This window comes from Amphibalanus amphitrite, unplaced genomic scaffold, assembly GCF_019059575.1.
Source record: "Amphibalanus amphitrite isolate SeventyFive unplaced genomic scaffold, NRLGWU_Aamphi_draft 000022F_arrow, whole genome shotgun sequence".
NCBI lineage: Eukaryota > Metazoa > Arthropoda > Thecostraca > Balanomorpha > Balanidae > Amphibalanus > Amphibalanus amphitrite.
This window is the reverse complement of record NW_024881518.1, coordinates 458258-478762: the sequence shown is the minus strand read 5'-3', so window position 1 is coordinate 478762 and position 20505 is coordinate 458258. Positions and strand designations below refer to the sequence as shown.

At 48.7% G+C, this 20505-nt stretch overlaps 1 protein-coding gene and 1 long non-coding RNA gene across 2 annotated transcripts; one reads left to right on the top strand and one right to left on the bottom strand.

Annotated features, from left to right (window-relative positions):
- Nucleotides 1-6900: 6900 nt before the first annotated feature.
- LOC122391789 (facilitated trehalose transporter Tret1-like) lies at nt 6901-15503 on the bottom strand. Its single transcript, XM_043386038.1, has 5 exons — nt 15473-15503; nt 14855-14985; nt 9474-9636; nt 8749-8942; nt 6901-8411 (listed from the first exon to the last, which is right to left on the bottom strand). The coding sequence occupies exons 2-5, from the start codon at nt 14975-14977 to the stop codon at nt 7344-7346; spliced, it is 1548 nt and encodes a 515-aa protein (XP_043241973.1). The 5' UTR covers nt 14978-14985; nt 15473-15503; the 3' UTR covers nt 6901-7343.
- Nucleotides 15504-18678: 3175 nt separating this feature from the next.
- LOC122391778 lies at nt 18679-19123 on the top strand. Its single transcript, XR_006258408.1, has 2 exons — nt 18679-18837; nt 18986-19123. It is a non-coding gene; the product is annotated as an uncharacterized LOC122391778 (long non-coding RNA).
- Nucleotides 19124-20505: the final 1382 nt, after the last annotated feature.

Genomic DNA, 20505 nt, shown 5'->3' with positions numbered 1-20505 from the left:
AAATACTTCAACAAAAATAAAAGTTCCTATAGCTCAGACAGTGGCACCTACGCATTTTTCATGTCAAGACGCGTCGAGATGTGCACATTTTTGGGGAGACGACATAGTTTTATGTTGACCTCTTGTGATCTCGAATGTCCTTGGACTACTTCGGGTGACCTGGACAAAAAAGGTTCTATATGATGTATTCGTGGGCGCAGATCAGGAATCTGCATGCACTTTGCTTTAACGCCTGAAACAGACTCTTTCCGCAGTCAGGAAATCGCATGCGAGAGCCTATTCAAATACATGGAAGCACGCTCGCATCAATCGCACGCACCTCCCGGATGCGATTGATGCGGGAAAATTATAATGCATTTGAATAGGCTCTCGCATGCAATTTCCTGAACGCGGAAAGAGTCTGTTTCAGCCTTAAGCGTTGAGAGCCTCAGGATACTGCACAAAATGACCGGATTATGGCTTATTTGAATTGGTGGAATAGCCTCCAGCAAGGATACTGTTGCATGACCTTGCACCGTTACATGAACCACATGTAGGGCCTGATAAGCTTAAAGATAATTCAAATTAGCACTCGAATTCGATGTATAAGACTCAATAAGTGCAAGGCTCGAGGTCACTATTGACTATTGAGGATGAGCTTGACCTTTGATTTTGATCTTGTCATCGTCTTTCTCAGAATGACTTCTGTTGTTTCCATCCAGATTTGCTCGATTTTACGCATCTTGCCGTTCTCTGGAACACACAGCTCGATCGCATGCACCGATTTTGTCTTTGATCTCAGACCCTGTAAATTAACCCGAGGTGAAAATTTTAGATGCTTTAGAATCGCCTCGCTGAGACCTTTCATTTGGTGTTTGGTGTTTTTGCTCATGGAGCACTTCTTAGCTTTCTTTGCTCCTGTCAGGGAATCGCGCTCTGCAATTTTTACATCTAAAGAACTTCGCATTGATTTTAAGATGCATATAGTATGCGATGCTTGAAAACAACATCATATACTGGAACCTTAGTTAGGGCTGGCATTCTAACCCAGGCTCAGTATAGCCGGCGGATTTTGTTTACCCATTTGTACGGAAACTGGCTGCAGAGTGCTGAGGTAACGAAGTGAGCATCAACAGGAGGCGACATGTTCCAGCCCTCTCATGGACCAATTGGGGTTCGTGCACCGCTTTGGTTTACATAGGCAACAGCCTTAATTTTTGAAAGTTCTGGGAAGACCTCATGACATGGTGTAGCTATGTAGTGTCAGTTTTCTGGAGATGATAATATAATAACCATAATTATTTGAAGAATGCGGTGCGGACGTGGTGATTGTTGTGTTTGCTTAAACCAGTAACTACTTTGCATACACTTAATCTTTTTCACAGATAAAATGTTTTTTTTGTCGCCCAAACATGTTACTTTCAGATGCAACTTTGTTTGTTACATTTGTGACATATAACTTTAACATGCAACATTTACATGTCTGATTTCAGCCGAACTCCAATTTGAACTTTTACCGAAACATAAAAATTCCCAAAGCTCCAACTTTGATAGTAAGGTAATCTTGCTGACTTTTATCTACGCATTTGTAATGAAGCTTTCTAATTTTCTCCTGACATCTTATTTATATTGCAGAGGCCCCTGCGCACGCCCCGACTAGCACTCCTTGCCGTTGTGGATCCACAGCATACCTGCATCCCGTTCAGCTATGTCTATCTGACGTAACGCACCGCGTAGGATCAATAACGGGGACTGGTCACGCCACTTACTGCTAGATTCTGCTGCACGCCTGGCCTCGCTGACACGTCGCCTCTAAAGGTGCCCCTGAGGCCGGTGTGAGCTCAAGTTGCATGAAACGTGACAGGAATCGGTCGCGGATGCATGCCAGGAGCTGCGTGGAAAGTTTCGGGATGAGTTAAGATATTGGGCGGCAGGGGTTTTCGGGCGACTGTCTTGTTTTCATAGACGCTGCATGTATAGTGAGCAACAGACATGTGCATTGTGCGTGGATATGTGAATATGGATTCGTCCCAAGAAACATTCTCTTGGATCCAATTGAATCATAGATCGAGTTCCTTCATTTTGTCAAGATCTTCATCGGGACCATATGTAGGTCGACACTTTTTTGACATATGTACGTACAAAAAAGAAAAGAAAAACGTGTAGCGGTGGCTGCAAAGCCGTTGCACAGCTGCCGTCATTAACGCTTTTTAAAGCTTTTTTAGGTATTATATCTGACTGATTTAAGGCAGTGGGAGTTCACCCAAAGGGATCTTGGAGCTATGCTGAGACGTCCTTGTGTTGGTCGCCGATGGTAGATACGCCAAAACAGGCTGTTTTCTACTGGTGTTTTTGGTTCGAAACAGCGTTTAAATAGTGCGCATCAATTTTTTTCGTAATGTTCACTGCTACAAGATCATTGGTGAATCCAAGCTCCTTGGTTGATCGCTTACCAAACCGTAATGTTTTTCTTTTTAGGTCTGCGTTGCGGTCCTTTGCCCACTTTTTTACTGGTTTTATAGTTTCGCCGTTTTAATCTCTCTTCATAACTTTGCACAGGACATACCTAGGTACAGTTGATCTTTGGACAGCTTCTTTAGTGACCTGTTTAAAGTGCGACTTTCAGGAAGATCATCATTTTTTATTGTTTTTCGGAGTTCTTATAGGAAAAACGTTACCGGTTACTCCCCGTGTAAGTAACGTTTTTGTTTTGTTATGTATGTAGGTAAGACGTAAGTCAGATTATAAACGCACTCCCTGTGGGCCGCTATGACTGCTCGCTGTGTGAACGGTCATTGACCATGGTTCGCAATTTACTCATGCATCGTTTTTAGCTTTGCGATAAACGTAGTTTGACTCTCGAGTCGTACACCCTAAAGCTCGGTTGATGCTCTACCTCTAAAATTGACAGCTGTTAATGCAGAAATGACTATTGTTTTATTTTAGACAATTCAGGCTTGGATACCTCTTTGGTCGCTGTGGTGGCGACATCTACAGGTACGGGTCTCCCATTGCCACTAGGTTGTATGGACTACGTCCACTCTGGCAGGGCCCTGTCGCCCTCGTCAGTTGGTTGTTGGTCAGGCGGAGATTTCACCGTGATGGTGGCGACATCTATGTGAACGATTCCTGCACCTACCGACAGCTCGTCGACACACAGATTACCGTACTTTTCACCTCATCCACCCATGGGCGATACTTGAATGATTGTATGTACGACTTACGAGTATGTATATATGTTTGTATTGGTCTAAAATCCGTCTACTGGGTGGCTTTTCGGGATTTGCGTCCTTACAGCACTTCAACATTACACGATTTATTGGCTAATTGATTAATTGATCGATTGATTGATTGATTGATTGATCATTTAGAGGGCGCATTCAGTCAGTTTCCTTTCGTTTCCGCGTATATTGGGGTGTAGTGAGGAGTTATCATTTTGTTTTAAACATGCCATCGTACTTTAGACATGCTATCCAAAAGAAAATGCGATGCTATCAACGATCAATGTGCAAACAGGGGACGAGAAGATACCTAGTCAGTCGTTCTACCATTCTACCTGACGTTGGTCTTGGGGAGTACTGGGTTGGCGTAAGAGAATTACGCAATGTCTTTATCAGCCAATTGGCAAACTGTTCAAAGTTGGTCCCGAAACAATCTCGCTAGGCTCGACTACTCTCGCAAGAGCATTAAATGCTCAATTTTGATTTAAGGCCCGACCTTGGTCTCGCTCAGCATTCACCTTACTGGGATGCTTCATATGCGTGGCGATGAGGTTTTACAACGCTATTTTATCGGACTTTTCCCAAGATGCTTAACTTTTTCTAGTTGATCGTGGAGGAGAGTGTAAAAGTACCCCCTCCACAATCCCATAGCCAACGGCGTTCTGTTGAAGGGCGTAGACACACGCGCGTTAACCCTCGCCAGGCCAGGGGGTATTTGATGCAACGCCGAGGTTTTTCGCATTAGCGTAAAAACGGCGGCGCGTAGCGCCGCCAACTTTGGCATAGGGGAGAGTGGGGTAAGATGCCCAGGGTGGGAAAGACGCCCCACCCCATCTAGCGGCGAAACAAAGAATCGAGCCTGGAAATTAATGTTCTTAGCGTAAAGCGGAAGCCTGCCTTGTTAACTGCACAAAAATTTGCGAAGCTCAGTTGGGCAACGGCTGGCTGATGATTGCATGTTTTTTAATTGCTGCATAGATAACATGAATCTACTTCTACTTCAAGCACCGACAGAACAGCATCCGGCAGCAATCCCGTCCCATATGTGCATAGAAACATGTATTCAGTTATTCCATGTTCATAGCGATTCTGAGCGTTAGTATCTTATCTCCGATGTCCCATGGGCCCAGACAGCGAAAATACCAGTGCCTCCGATTTGTACCTATTCTCTGCCGTGAATACATACTCATGATGCCCTATATGTCGTCTTTTTAATGTTTGTAGCACTTGCTGCAAAACCTCATTGTCTATGAAAAAGATCAAGGCATGCATCAAATCACAACATTTTCTTCATACCTTCATGAAACAAAATGAGTATAAAGTAATAAAAAATATGTTTAACGAGATGTTGTCAATCTTGGATACGTATTTAAGCGTGTGAAATTCAAGTTTTAGCGTCAGATTTACGTATCCAATTTTCGGCCCCATTCTGCATCAGACAGATTTCGTGTCCAATCCAGATTCATGTTATCTATGATTGCTGCTTTCAAAAAATATTTTGGTGTCAAAACATTGTAAATATCAAAGAAGCTAGATAATTTTTGCGTTCCTTGCTATAGTCGTGATACATTAGCATGCGTGTACTGTGTCCCAAACAGTTTGTTTCAGGGTGTAGTTTTATGGCTAACAAATTGTACTGATTTAATGTTACTTCGGTACCTTGGGGTAAGATGCCCCCTGTCCTGATGGGGAAAGACGCCCCCATAAATCCGCAGGCTGTCCTTCAAACAGCCCGTCAAATCATTTATTACATAGGTACTTGTGATGTAGACAAAAGCCGATCTGGGACTATTGAGAGTCCAGTACGGCCGGGTGCTCCCCATGCCGGTCTCTCGGCCCACACAGCGACTTTTTGGGGCGGCATCTGACTCTGAGAGCCCTCACGACGACCTCTGTGGGCCACATTATTGGCTCCAGGGCCCCTCACGACATCCTTTGAGGGCTCCCACGTTGAATCCACGGGCCGCGCTGGCATCTGAGGTCCCCACGATGGGCTCGAGGGCCCTCAAGCATCATGAAGACCTATAAGAGCCCCACAGTGGTCTCCGAACGCCACCACGGAGGCTTTTTTGGCCGCGCTGGACTATGATGGCCCTAACGATGACCTCTGAAGCCCCTTACGACTACTGTTGAGGGCCCTTATGATGACGTTTGGTGTCTACTGCAGGCTCGAAGGGACTACTGATTCGTTCAGGCGATTCACGTGCCCATTTATGTCACTTATAGTGCAGGGGGCATCTTCCCCAACGCCAGGGGGCGTCTTTCCCACCATGTGGGGTAAGATGCCCCCTTTCACTTTTTCAGGAAAATGCTTAATAGCAAAAAAAAGTTATCATATTTCAGGCACGAAAGTGTGATATTTTTGGAGAAAAAATATGTCGGCTTCCGTTGAACCTCCAAGTTTTTGGTTTCCCATCGTCATTTTCGAATAATATATGACATAGCAAAACCCTGGGCATCTTTCCTCACTCTCCCCTACTCTCTGGGGCAACCTTTTGGCACCTTCCCTGAAAATTTCAGGTCTCTGTCTTTTCAGGTCAGGTCACTAGGTCACCAAAACCGGTACAATGTCAGGGTAAAATTGGACTATAATAGCGGCAACGGAATCGCTAAGTTTATCGTTAATAGCGTAAGAACTAAGAACCGTAAGACTTAGGGCCACCAAATTACAGACACAACTTAGGGCAGCCATTTGACACGTGTCCTAGGAGTTTGTGTTCCAGTGACCTCAGGTCAGGTGACAAGGTCCCAAAAACCGGTACATGGTCAAAATGGCACTGAAAATGCGCTATTTTGTCAATGAAATCTAGAGTTGTTTATCGATTTGATTCGAACTGGCAGGATATGCTAAGCCCACCGAGTTGTATAAACTACATCCACGTTTTTCAAGTTCGGGTGACATGAGGTCATCTAGAGCCGGTCACGAAAATTTGTCTTAATAGCTCAAATTGCAAAGATATGCTCCATTTTAACGTTTATGTTTTTTAGCTCCATTTAAGATGAATTCAGTGTTTGCTTGCTGAAAAAAAGCACTTAAGTCCGGACATCTGATGTCAAATGAGGTCAAAGTACGTTTTTGCTAATAACTCTACACACAATGGGGCTAGAGCTTCAAAGATAGTGTCATTGTGTTCCTTGTGATCAGCCGAATCGAATGATATGCGATATACTGCAATTTTTTTTTAAACTTTAACTTAATTGATTTAACTTCACTTAAAAATTAGGAAAATTTTAAATTCACTTAGCTTGTAAAAAAGGAAACCATTCGATGCGAACGGACGTGCTGAGTTCACTCGTGCTTTTATTTTTGCTCTATCTTGATTAGATCAACAGTTATAAGCGAATAACCTCTGGCCTGTTTTAGCGAAATTTTTACATTTTTACCCCCCCCCCAAAACCCCCCTAGATATTGACCTAGAGCAACCAAATTGTCACAGCGGCGAGATATCCTATGGGCTCACCTACGCTGTAAATTGGGCGTTTCTAAGTGCCATAGGAGCTAATCTCCGGGGGGTGGTACCCCCCCCCCCCTGGCCGTCCGCGTTATGAAAAAGGCCCTAGCCTGGCGAGGGTTAATTCATGCGCAATGTCTCTACACTTGGGACCTATCTATCTTTATGATAAATGTGGCAGATCCGAGACGTTCGTTGTTTGATATAAGCGACGAAATGGAACACTGTATTGGTCGGAGGAAAAAACGTTTGCACGTTTAGCTATTGGATTATATTTTCTCAGATTCGATGCCAGGCAGTGAACATTTGTTAAGCACATATATGACGGCACAGCCGATTACGATATACATGTTGCAAATGCACACAGTATAAAATGTTATGGCGCTCGTTGTTTGTTACACGTTCTGCACCAATTGCGTTGTTGGACTTAAGCTTTTATTTTTCGTCGTTCCTCTCCTTTGTTTGACAAGGATGCGTATGTCGATATTAATTTCACTGCATTTCCGAAGACCGTAATAAGTGTCGATTGGTGCGTTTTGATTGCATGGCTTGCAGATCGTGATTTGTTACCTGGCTTGTACTAGTTCATGAGCTCCATTTTATGAGTTTCTTCTCTGACAGATAAGTGTTGCTCTGTGCTGGTCCACTTGACAACAGCCTTGTTGGAGCTCTCAGGCTACTAGTTGAGCTATCAGGCCACCAGTTCGTCGGCACTAGAGATGCTAAGACAATCTGTCATTCTCTTATCCTGTAGGGCCTCCGTGTCTGGTTTGCGGCCCCAGCGTCGCCGGCTGGAGAAGTGTCGGTTGTGCACCTCCTCCAGCGTCAGATCCTTGGTCTCCGGCAGCAGCAGCAGGGCGTAGAGCAGCTGGGCGGCGCACAGACCGGCCACGGCCAGGAACACGCCGTGGGTGCCCAGCGCCGCGGTGGCGAGCGGGAACAGGTGCACGGACGCCATGTTCATTGCGCTGATGTAGATGGTGAAACAGTTGCCCAGCAGCGGCCGCACGCCGCCCGGGATCAGCTCGGAGAGGTACAGGAACGAGACGGGCGTGATGCCCGCCTGGGCGCACGCGTTGGCCGCCAGCACGCCCACCAGAGGCACCCAGTTGTATGCGCCCAGCGACGGGATGAGCAGGGAGGCGGCCACCAGGACGTAGCCGGCCGCGCCGCCGGCGCCAGCGGCCATCAGCACCACGCGCCGGCCGACGCGGCGCACCAGCAGGCCGCTGGCGCAGAGCGCCGCCAGCTGCGCGGCTGCCAGGTAGATAGTGCACGTGTTGGGGTCCAGCTGCGGCGCGGCGCGACGGAAGATCATCGGCGCGAACTGGGTCATGATCATGCCGCCGCAGAAGGCGTCGAACACAAACTGTCCGCAGAGCAGCAGCACCGGTTTGGCGCAGTCCCACTCGGTGGCCAGCCGGCGCGCCTGGTGTGCCAGGGTTGTCGCGTGCGCCGCGCCGCCCAGCGCCTTCTCGATAGCGCGCACCTCCGCGGCGATGTCGTGGTCGTGACCGCGGTAGAAGGCGATGGAGCGCTCGGCTTCAGCCTTGCTGCCGCCAGAGGCCAGCAGCCAGCGGGCCGACTGCGGCAGCAGCAGAGCGCCGGTGAGGTGGATGACGGTGGGCACGCAGCCGCAGCCGAGCACCGCCCAGTGCCAGGGCACGACGCCGGCCAGGCACAGACAGCCCAGGAACGAGGCCGAGATGGAGACGGCTGGCAGGTGGCAGAGCACGCCGCGCAGGCGCTCAGAGCACACCTGCCGAGCGGAGGGGAGGTCAGAGCGGTCACTGGTAACGGCGGACTGACTGAGTGAGGCGGGCATCTGGTTTGGGGGTCGTGATTCAGCTCACATGATGCATCTGGTTTGGGTTATGAAATATTTAGGTGTCTTTCTGGAGCACACCTGATCTTGCATGTTTTTTTTTTAAAGAAAGTTTGCTTTTAATATGCAAAAAAAAAAGACAAAAACGAAAGCAGTATATAACCATCAGCGTCTGTTTCATTTAAAGCATCGTATCCAAACTCGTCTGAATTGAGCAGCCGCCAGGCGCTTATCCCGGTCTGATTCCTCTTCCGACAGACATTCTCCTTACCTCGGCGATGTAGAGGCGGCTGTTGCCGATGTTGAGACCCACAAATATTCCGGAGAAGATGCGTCCGATCACCAGCACGGTGACGGTGTTACCGAAACAGAGTGCGCCCCAGGAGGCCAGGCTGAGAGCGCTGCTGCCCACGATGACCCACAATGCGCCGAACCGGTTCGTCAGCGGCGCCGCCAGCAGACAGCCTGGGGACGCGGCGGCAGATGGCGTGTCGAGCGCCGTTAGAGTGGTGTAGGGGGCAGCACCAGTACCTCACATAGATGGGGTCATGGGACGTGATCCAATATGCCGACTGCTGAGTCATTGGGTCAGTGATGTGCTAGCTTATATCGAGCTCAATCGTACACAAACTGATGAACGCTGTACCCAGGTCATTAGAGATATTCTCATGCCAGACAAACACCATGGTTCGACCACCTAGTGTTAATGCCTTTCAGACCCTATATTCGGGCCTTCGGCGTAGTTTTTATTCTAGAGCATTGTGATTACCAGACTTTGAATTGATTTTCTTGAGTGATACTGATAGAGTGATGCTAATCGAACAATGCTTTCCACACTACGAATGCACACCGTTGTATCTTTACAGCAGATAGCTTCTGTTCTAATCGCTCCTCGCCCGTCCAACCAGACCTTTTTCTAAATGTTACCCCTAGCTATCGATCCCCATTTCTCGTCTCGTCTGCAGTCTACACCCCGCCTCCCGACCGTCCACTCACCGGCCGCGCTGCCGACGGACGGCGCCGAGAGCACCCAGGTGACGTCCTGCGTCCGCCAGTGACGGTACTCGCCCGTGTCGGAGCTGCTGACGAACAGACTGCCGTACGCCACCATGACGCCGAACACCACGTTCGCCTGTGACAGCACCAGAGCTGCCAGCACCTGTGGACGTAGGAATAGAGGAGTCACTTTGGGCGTCTTTATTAGCCGTTTTCACGACGGAACCTTGGGTGCGATTTGGTCGGATTAGGTACGAAGCTAATTCTTACTAGTTTTAAAATTTGTGAGCAATTTATGTTTATATACCTTCTTGCTTTCCCCATCAAATTATTAAACTTTATTGACGTATTTAACTTTGGAATGACAAGGTATTTGTTGTAAAAGAATTCGGATAGATTTGGTAAAGTTTTGTGCATTTGCCGGATAAATCGTCGTGAAAATGGATATTGTCGACTAGTCAGCGGGTGTGGCTTTTGTTTTGATTTTGCTCTTGTTGTCGATAACAGTGCGACAAAGAATACCCCATCGAAAGGTGTAGGCAGACTTCTCAGTGTGTTCGCCAGGGCTAGATCTGTGGCGAAGATAGGTAGTGGATAAGTTTTTGACAGGTTGATATTACAACGCCGTTAAGTTTCAAGTCGAGTGCGATGGGTTGACACATACCTTGATACCTGTTTTTGTGTTCTTTTTCTCTAAAGATGGCATTTTCCCCTGTTATTTTTTATGTCGCAAAAACTTTTGATTGTTAATTGTTGATGCTGGTTAACGTCACCCACGAAAAAACACCCCAAGCTGTTCTAAAATTAGGATTAACTTCGCATCTATTACCCCACTGAACGGGTGTGTACAGTCGTGTACAGGTTGATGGTCCCCTACTCTTTATCCACCGGGTTCCTATGGCTCAGCATTGGCAGCAGCCGCCTGGTACCGGTAGGCTGTGCCGCATGACCCGAGAGTGAAGCGGCACAGCCTACCCACACTGTATGACACCGGCTCGGGTCGCCTGGAAGAGCGATTTGACCGGACGCTGCGTTACACCGGCTGGGGGGAGGGGGGGGGGTAAGGGTCAGGTCTGTCTATTTGGCTCGGCTCGGTGGATGAGGCGGGCTGGAGTGTGGTGTGGGGCGGGGGTGATGTGGGGAGGGAGTGAGCGGACCTGGGGCTGGGTGTGTGTGGTCACTTGTCGCATAGAACCGATCGTAATCCACCCTCCAAAAATTCGCTTTAAAGATATTCGCAAAACCCAGGGGGGTTCAAGCATCCATCTCCCAAGTGGGGTGCGGAAGGACAGGTAAGGGTCCATACGGTCTCCTCATGAATTGCAGCAAAGAAAGAAAACAGACCTGTCACCAAATATTTTTTTTTTGAAAAGTGGACTAATCGCGTAGCCTCGGACACAGAAATAAACATCCAGCACGCGAAGCGTCTCGAACCGGGCCTCTCACTACCGGTCAGTTTGACAGTCTAGCACTCCTACGCTGAGCCACACCGGATGGTGGCCACGGCCGGGGCAAAGTCTGGCCGGGCGAGCGGCGGGGCCGGAGGTCGGCAGCAAAGTCAATGAATGTTTTTGTGGTTTCGGGTGCCGGTCGCTCTAGCTTGGTGGAATGATGATGGATCATTGGCAAAACTTTCAGCGTGGAGTCCCGGTTCGAGCCTCATCGGGGCACCGGCTACTTTTCCGAGTTAGGATCTGGTTTGATTTTAGTGGTTGCGAGCCATTTATACGGTTTTATATCTACATGTCGATTGTCAATTGATTGATTGATTCATTCATTCGTTCGTTTAATACATGTCGACATTTAGCATACGAATTGACATCCAGGATCAATCCGATCAATCTACCATTTTCATAAGCGTATTGCCTAAATATCATGCATATATGTGGCACAAGACCTGTGGTTGCCTCGATACCGTGCCAAATCACGTTTTGCACAATGCACAAGTAAATTATATTCGCTGGGTCTTCCGTGCATTGTGCTTAGCAAAAACAAGAATGCAATTGTTAAGCGACGCAAAATGTGCAATGCAGCAAGTGACCACACACAGTACACACCCGCCCAGCCCCCATGGTCCACCAGCACGCCCCACACCACTCGCCAGCCCACGCCAACCACCGAGACGAGCCCCTCCCCCCGCGCTGGTCTGACGCGACAGCTGGTCTACAAAGCGCTCCACCCGGCGACCCGAGCCGATGTCAAACGGCGTGGGTAGACTGTGCCGCTTCACTCTCGGGTCATGCGGCACAGCCTACCGGTACCAGGCGGCTGCTGCCAATGCTGAGCCATAGGAACCCGGTGGATAAAGAGTGGGGGACCATCAACCTGTACACGACTGTACAATGAAATGTACATAAATTCAGTACTCTTGACGTTAGCGCGATCACACCGAGCCAGCACCCACTGAGGCCATCGGTGGGCCAGTGAGTTCACCCGGCGCACAGAAACACCCCGGTTTGACCCCTGTTTACCGATGTTGGGCCGAGCTATTTGGCAGCGGCCGAGGGTTCCTTTAGGCGCCAAAAAACGGTCGCTGCCCCGCCGGTGGCTGCCAATGATGTGTGAATTGCCGCGGGTCTATTACAGCGGTGGCACGCAGGAATCGTTTGTTTTGTTTTGGTTTGGGTCGTAGCACAGAGTTCCCTATACATAGGCTTCTCTAAACCTAAATAAAGATGCTTTGGTAAATATTTGACGCATGACTGGGGGTCTTTTTTTACCTTGCCGTGACCTGGCCTTTGCCATAATCAGCTGAAAATGGCCCCGAACGGTACAGACACTTTCCAAAATTTCAAACGAACAACACTTAGCCAGTACTTTAAGCTCGCATCTTACATATGACACTATTAAGCACTGCACGTTTCTGAGGTGCGATTATGGGTTAAAATTCAGACCGATCACATCACACAGCTCACCTGGTGTCTGATGTTGCCGGTGGTAGTTTCTGTGCTCATTTTTAGTCTTATCTTTCTAACAAACGCTCAAATCTGCAGTTAGCCAACCAGGCTGACAGATGTTCAGCTTAGTGAGCGAATTCTGAAACGATTAGAAAGGGGACATTTCATGTACAGATTTTGAATATTTCAGCTTCCAGTTAAATGTCCACTTATCTTGCAAGTTGGCGGTTTTCAATTATTACTTAGATCTTGATCGTTTCAATTACTTTTGAAATGATGGTTGTCGCCCTTCGTAATGCTTCGTAGGATGTACTCGCTTTAATTTCGTTTTCACCAGCCACTCTCCACGGTCCTCGCAGTGTTGTGTTTGCTCCCGAGGTGCCGGCCCGACCAGCTCCCACGCGGCCGGTCTCAATCGATAGCGCCGCTCTACTGCGGCGCGCGGCGCGCGGCGGGCGCGGGGCACCGACTCTGTCTGCCGCTGTTGTCAGTGGAGCCGGCCACTGGCGCTCTGCCGTCGCCACGGAGACACCCCCGGCATGTGTATTGTGTATCCCCTGAGGTGACCTGCAGGACACCGCCCCTGCCCCTGCCCTGTACCCCGCGCCCCCGGCCAGCCCTCCGTGCCTCGGCCCTCCCAGACTGCTGCGCCCCCTACCGGTACTGTTTGGCAGCGACCTCGATGTGCTGTCTTGGGACCAGCTGCTTTGTGGGTTTAAATGAGGAGCTGGGGCAGCTAAAAGCGCGTTTAGTGCATAAATCGATAATTAATATGTTGTGCAGGTGGTGAACCGAATATGGGGCACCGTTATTTGTGGATGTTATGTGGTAGGTCCCTACGTGATCAACCTACCCCGGATGCATGTATCCATCAACTTGATCAAAAACAAATGCAAATGTTGAAATCATGACCTTGTGATTCAACTAAATAATTTAAAAAACACACACACAAAATACAGATGTTGAAACATAAGTCGATATTTTTTTTTCACATAATCGGTTAGTAACTTATTTCGTGTGGCTGGGGAAATTCGGTGGTGACTTGAACAATAGATAATCACAGGCAGCATTTTTTTTTTTTGCTGGGTACACTGGCCACAGATTCCTGACTTACGGGTCCGTAACCTGACCATTACCCTGCGTGTTGCCCCTCGTTACCCGTCTGTGACCGGTCCCGTCCCTGGTGTTTCTCAGGAGTGTTTCCCATGGACGATGAAAACGGAGACTCTGGCTCCATGTCTGGCCACCAGCGACGAGAGGCGGACCGCCAGGAGCGGGCATCTATCGTATCTACAGAGGACACGGCCGAGCCAGCGCGAGCCAGGTGAGTGACGTCACTGGGCACACACCGGCCGGTGACATCACTGGGCACCGGTCTATGGCGTCACGTTTCGCTTATTATACTTTTTCGCTCCCAGGTTTCCTCTCAGTGCCCTTCCCTTGCCTTTCTCCATCATGCTCTGAACTGGACGCCCATAAAAAAAAAACTGAATAGAAATGATAAGTGAACAGTTCAAAGGGATAACGTCTTGGTCATTGTTGTATTAAATATAATCTCATATATGGTATCTACTCTAGTTATTTCTTTGGTGAGGTGCTGACAACACTAATTAATGTGTTTTTCAATTATGCGGCCTCTCGTCCCCCCTAAACCCCGTGATTGATTGCAGATCTTGGACGATTATTCGAGCTGTTTATCTGTATGCCGTTAGATTTACAATGGCTGTCGGCGCAAGGCGTTCGTCGCAGTTATTTGCACCTGGCAATCGTCCATCAGCATCATGACTCCGCTTTCAAATAAGCAAAGGGTTACCAGCCCTGCTTATGTTTTTAGATGTGTATATAATGGTATTATAGCGACTCCTTGTTACGAATTATTACGAAATCCGCTGCGCCTGGATGGGATCTCGGTCGTATTCACGGGCCGTGCTATTTTCTGGATAGTTTGCCAGCTGACGCCGTATGATGGCGCTAGCAGAGCTTGTTATATATCAATGCTAGATATGAACGAATAAATATCTACTTATTGATTTGTCTATGAGTGCCATTTTACGGTTTCACGTCCATCTATTACCGTGTTTATATTAAAAAAGCATCATAGCTATCGTACGTCGCCTGGCCAGCCATCTTATTTTATCCAGTTGTTAGTAAGGCCCGTATTCACCACTGTGAATTGGTGAGGAGAGGCTTCTTTGGCTACACCTGATCATCTCGAAAACTATGAAAGATAGGAAACCTGGAAAAAAACATCGATAGCTCACAAGAGTTAAGTGCTAAATGATAAGTATTAATTCGTTTTTGCTAATGTCAATGCTGTGGATACTTCGCTTTGAAAGGCATTGTGTCGCCATTCCTTCGATGACAGTGTAACAGTTCTCTAAAGTCATTATGTTTCCAATGCATTTGAATCACGTAATTTTTGTAGTTGCACCACCAAAACCGTATCCGCTCATTCAGAGAAAAAAAGTACAGACATCTGCTCACCTGTTTGAGCGCCAGGGCGGCGCGCACAGTCCATCCCGGGACCCTGCTCACTGGGGTCGGATCTCGCGGGTATTCGTTGTCGGGAGCTCGAGAGAAGCGCTGTGGAGAAGCCCTCACTGCCATCGGGTGACCTGCAGGGCGAGAAAAATGTACGTCTTAGCTTCTGTTGGAGGCGTAATGCGATGAACAAATTAATGGTAGAGACGAACGGTGCCGCTATTGACCAGTAGTAGTAAGCGGACAAGTTGAATCCGTTTCGAAATGCGCCACTAGACCGGAATTTGGTGTTCACTCAATTGGTACTGCTACTTAACTTCGGTAAAATCCGATGTTCTTTTGTGCGTTTTCACTGGCATTCCTATCCTTACTGTCAGCGAGAGAAAGAGAACGATGAGAAACTGAGAAGAAAGCAGCACTGCGGACACTGCACTGGTGAAGACAGGGCGCCGGAGGGCATATTTGGTCACGTGACTATGGAGAAGTTCTCCCCCTCTCGATTCTACACAGTGATTGTCACGTGGTTTGTGCGAGTAAATGTCAAGAGCCTTGATCAAATCGCCCCAGGCGCCTGTTTTCACCGTCGTCCAGCACCGCGCCGCCGCGCCACCGAGCGCTCACCGCCACAACCCGATCGGTCACTGCGGGTCACTGCACTGGGCGGCCGGCCCGCGGGGCTCCGGGGGCGGTCAGCTGACTGACCGGTCACAGGGGCGCGCCCAGGCCCAGCCGCGGGGGGGAGGGGGGTCGACGGGGAAATGATCGCACTCAATAAATCGTCTTCACGAGGAAGACATGTAATGCTCAGATTGGATCAAATACCTCCGTTCCGTCGTGCCCATCCTCAGGATAGTCGAATCCTTCTCCTGTCAAATCCTTCTCCTCCACGCCTCCACCCCGTGCTCCGGGCTGGACGGGCAGCTCTATCCCAGGCGGGTAGCGCCACCTGTCAGGAGGCCGGGTAGCCCGTCCTCGCGATGGGCTCAGCCCCAACGAGTCACTAGGGTGCCCGCCCAGACTAATGTATTCCCCTACTTCCTATCATCCTTCCGGCTCTGAAATGGTTTCATAAGACCGAGAGCCTTACCCAACAAAACAATCAAAACAAATCGGATCGAACAGACACTTAGATCACTAAGATGACTGTGTTTGTGTTGAAGATGCAGATGTTTATGTAAATGACATTCTGATCGATTTTTGCATTTATTTTTATCGCCCCGATGCATATTCTCACATTATTTAGGCTTCGGCATCTTGCGACGTTTTGGCTAAAAGTACGTACCTACGCTCACATCATTACCTTCTCATTCAGGCATTTCGTCCGGGAGCTATTTTACTTGCTGCATTGTTAACTCTCCCTGTACAAAATTACCTAATCTTCGCCCAGATGGGGGGGGGGGGGGGCAAACTTGGCGCTAGGGAAGCTGCCCACCAGACGCGACGCGAAACTTGCTATACCTTTTACTACATCAATTTCGCGTCGTGTGTGAAATTTTTACCACAGGTCACATGAGGTCAGGTCACCTGGTCAAATTAAGTGATCATGCCTCTAAAAAACCTTGTGATTCTGTCATTCCTACAGTTTATGTCCTAGAAGTTTGTCACTCGGAGTATTGCATAAGTATTGCGTGAGTGTATGAGTTCATCATGCATGAATCAGTGCCAATAATGTGTATATCTCGTAACTCCCACACCTCCAAGGACCCCGGAGGCCGCGCCTACCTGCTGAGCGCTTCCCGTTGCAGACGGCGGTCGCCGGTGTCGGGTCATCAGACCCTGGCGCGCTGGCCAGGGGTGCTGGCTCAACCTTAGGCGCCGACCCGTTGGGCAGCAGTCTTTGAACGATGTCGCTGACCAGTCCGCCCAGCTGTTCTGCGGACGCCGCCGCCGGCTGTTGCGAAGCGTCATCGCTTGTTGGGCAGTCAAAATCGGTGGGCTCGTGACATTTGTTGTCGTAATGCTCTTGTAGGATGGGTACTGTTCCTTGACTGAAGTGGTGTGGAGACTGATCTTCACTGCACGCAGACGGCGAGACGGCGGCCGCGAGCCCACGTAAGGTCACCTTCGAGAGAGGCATGGCCACAGCTGGACGTGAAAAGTAGGGTACAACAGTCAGTTTGCTAAGAAACATTACCGAAAAGCACGATTATGGCCTCCAACGATAAGTAAAACGCCTCTAAAGAATATCTGTATCGTGGACACATTTGATAAGGTTGTAACAGCGACAGGGGGAATAATCAGCATCAGGCGAAGTGCAGCCAGCGCGATGAAATTAAAAGAAGATCTTACCATTCACTGTGACAATGCGTAAGACTATGCTAATATCATTAATCATATGCTTATTCGCAATTGCATATGCGTAATTTACCTCCAAAGCGTTGTGACGCCTCATAAGCTCCACAAAAATAATTACTTATGTGGGTGCTAGAATGAAGCTTTTGCTCATACCGACAGAAAATTAATTGAAAAGTCCCAAATATTTTTTTTCGAATCTGATTCTTCTTCGGTGGAATGAAACGCCCTCCGAAGAAGAACCAGGATCAAAAATAGGTATATTCCGGACTTTTTCAATAAATTGTCTTACTTACATATGAGCAAACTGCCAATTCTAACGCACATTAGGTATGCTCTCTCTCTCTCTCTCTCTCTCTCTCTCTCTCTCTCTCTCTCTCTCTCTCTCTCTCTCTCTCTCTCTCTCTCTCTCTCCTCTCTCTCTCTCTCTCTCCCTCCCTCTCTCCCTCTCTCCCTCCCTCTCTCCCTCTCTCCCTCCCTCCCTCCCTCCCTCCCTCCCTCCCTCCCTCCCTCCCTCCCCCTCTCTCTCTCTCTCTCTCTCTCTCTCTCTCTCTCTCTCTCTCTCTCTCTCTCTCTCTCTCTCTCTCTCTCTCAACGGCGACAGTGTCGCACCCAGGGCCGAAGAGTCGACGGATTGTTTTGGTGACTCCGACTCACACTTTGACTTAAAAAATCGACCTCGACTCCGACTCCGCTTGCAGCTCCGACTCCGGACATTTCTCAAAGTCCATATCATGATAGTAAAGTTTATGTCGGAGATCTTGTTTTCTTGCTTGAAACGAGCCGTTGCGCGTTCCATTTCCTTACATAACAAAAAGCTTGCATAATGCAGAATATGAATATCATGTAAAGCAACAAACATGCGGCGGATGCTTCTTGCAGTCGTGCAGGGCCTGGTCGTCTCGCGCGTGAGATATTGTCTGTTTGTATACGGGAACGACTCCGCGACTAACGAGAGGCTATTGAAAGTCGTAAACACAATGCTAGCGAATGCTGTTTGTTTATTTCAAACAACCTGCGGTTACGATCATGTGTCTGGCGCGCGGTGCGACCTGGGCCTGCACACACCGCGCCAGATGTGTGACACGCAGACTGCGATCATTGCGGCACACAGAGTGCGTGCCCTGGGAGAGCCCGAGGAGCTCGCTTCGCTGTGTTGGTGTTTTGTGTGCTTTTGCGGCGGCTGATGATTGCTGTTTGCCCGTTGCCGTATACCTTTTTTTGACTCTCCTAACCATTTTATTCTGACAATTGACACGTAATAGCCACCCTGTTGTGGAGTTTGTGCTGACGTAAATACAAGTAAAAATACAATCTAATATAAGATAATATCAGATAACGCCGTGTTCTGCTGTTTTTCGCTGAAAACACTCGTCCAAAATAAAAGTATGGGCTGAGAGCATCGATAAGGTATAATTTGAAAACGAGCGTAAGATCAACGAGCGTAATATGGTCAAGCAAACAGGTGAAGAGTATGACTTTGGAGCACGTAGTGCTCCGTCTCCTAAGTCAGAGTCGGCAAGATTTTTGTTGCGACCACCGAGTCTTACTGAGGTTTCTCTTTTCTCAGGTCTTGCACTGACAGACATGTATAAATATTAACTGTGTGTGCCTGAACTGACAAGCTGGCATGATGAGATGGCATGCTGAGACTGCTATGCTGAGACTGGCATGAACTGGGAGCGGAAACTTCGGTAACGCTTTACTTTGCATATGATCTACTTTTTCATATGTTTGCTTATCATTGGTTGTTGCCATCTTCATTTTCTCTTTGTCTGTCAATGGTCATCGCTCATTAACTTCTGTGTCATTGACTGTGTTATGTGCTGTCTCTGCTTGCAGAAACCCCACTTTGCTGCATGCGCGCAAGGCTGTGTTTTGTGCCATTCCTTCTGTTTCTATCTTTTTCCTTTGTTTGCCTTTCAATGTATCCTTCCCTTTACGTCTTTCATTTTTGTGTACAATAAAGCGTTCAACGTACAGAAGCATGTTGGAGTACAAAGACCGCTACAGTTTCGAAGTCCGTGTTGGACATTGAAGTCTCATACCTACAAGGATCGGCTCATCTCTCTGCTGCTCAGTCTGTTGAATTATTGTACAAAATGGATGTCAAGTCGCTGAAAGGTGCCAGGGCTAAGAAGCTGGGAAACCTGACCAGGATCAGGAGACGTGCCTTCATCATCATCGATGCAAAGGGAAGCCGCACCCAGCTAAGTGAGCTATTGAAGGATCTGGATCAGGCCTTGGAGGCAATTCAGGAGGTGAATGAGCAGTATGTGTCATTGCTGACAGAAGACGTGGAGCTCGAATCAGCTGCAGTGTACATGAAGGATGTAGAGAAACAATATGAGGACGCTGTTAGCAGAATCGAAGAGCATTTGATCAGCCGGAAGGACGAGGCACCATCTGTGGCATCTGGCAGCCATGTCTCCAATTCCAAGTCCACGGCATCTGACAGAGCCAGGATTGCGGCAAAGGTAAAGCGTCTTGAAGCTAAGCAACTTGGACAACGGCTGGAGTTGCAAAAGCAAGAACAGGAAATACAGAGGAAACTTCAGCTACAGGCGGCAGAGGACGCCAGAGCAGCTGCTGAACTCGAGGCCCAGCTTCTGTGCGCCGCAGAGACTGGGGATGATCTTAACAGGGATCGGATGGATGACTTTGTTGGAGAACCCGCGGCTCAGCTTCCCACTGACCGTCCTGGGCTGGATCGTGGCTCTGCTGTGGAACCTGCGACACTGGGTTCAGACCTCCCCCATTGTCTCAATGTACCACGTGATCGTTCTGAACGTCCCCATCCTGATCAGTGTCCTGTTACAGCTGGTGTAGCTGACGCTGCTGTGACCAGTGCTGGTGTCAATGTACCCACTCGGAATGGGAATGAGCTTACCACTGATGGAGCCAACCAGCATCCAGGTGCTTCTCAACTACAAACCCGTGGTGTTTCAGAACCACTGCTTCACTGTGCCCTTCCCCGACTCACACTTCCGAAGTTTGATGGTAATCCGGGAGAGTGGGTGAAGTGGTTTGCGCTCTTTCGCACCCTGGTACATGATCAGGAGATGCTGACGCCCACTGAAAAGATGATTCATCTTCAGTCTGCAGTAACCGGATTGGCGCAACAGACCATAAAGGGGCTGCTGTATGATGGGAATTTGTACGGTGAGGCGATCAAGATGCTCCAGGAAAGATTCGGCAGACAGGAGGACATTGTGAGCTCAACTCTGGAGAAGGTGTTTGCATGTCCCTCTCCTTCTCTGCAGGACCCGATCAGCCTAGAAAGATTCCAGTCCACAATCCATTGCGCCATAGCTGTGTTTGAAAGTATGAAATACGATGGGGACCTGAACAGTTTTGAGAAT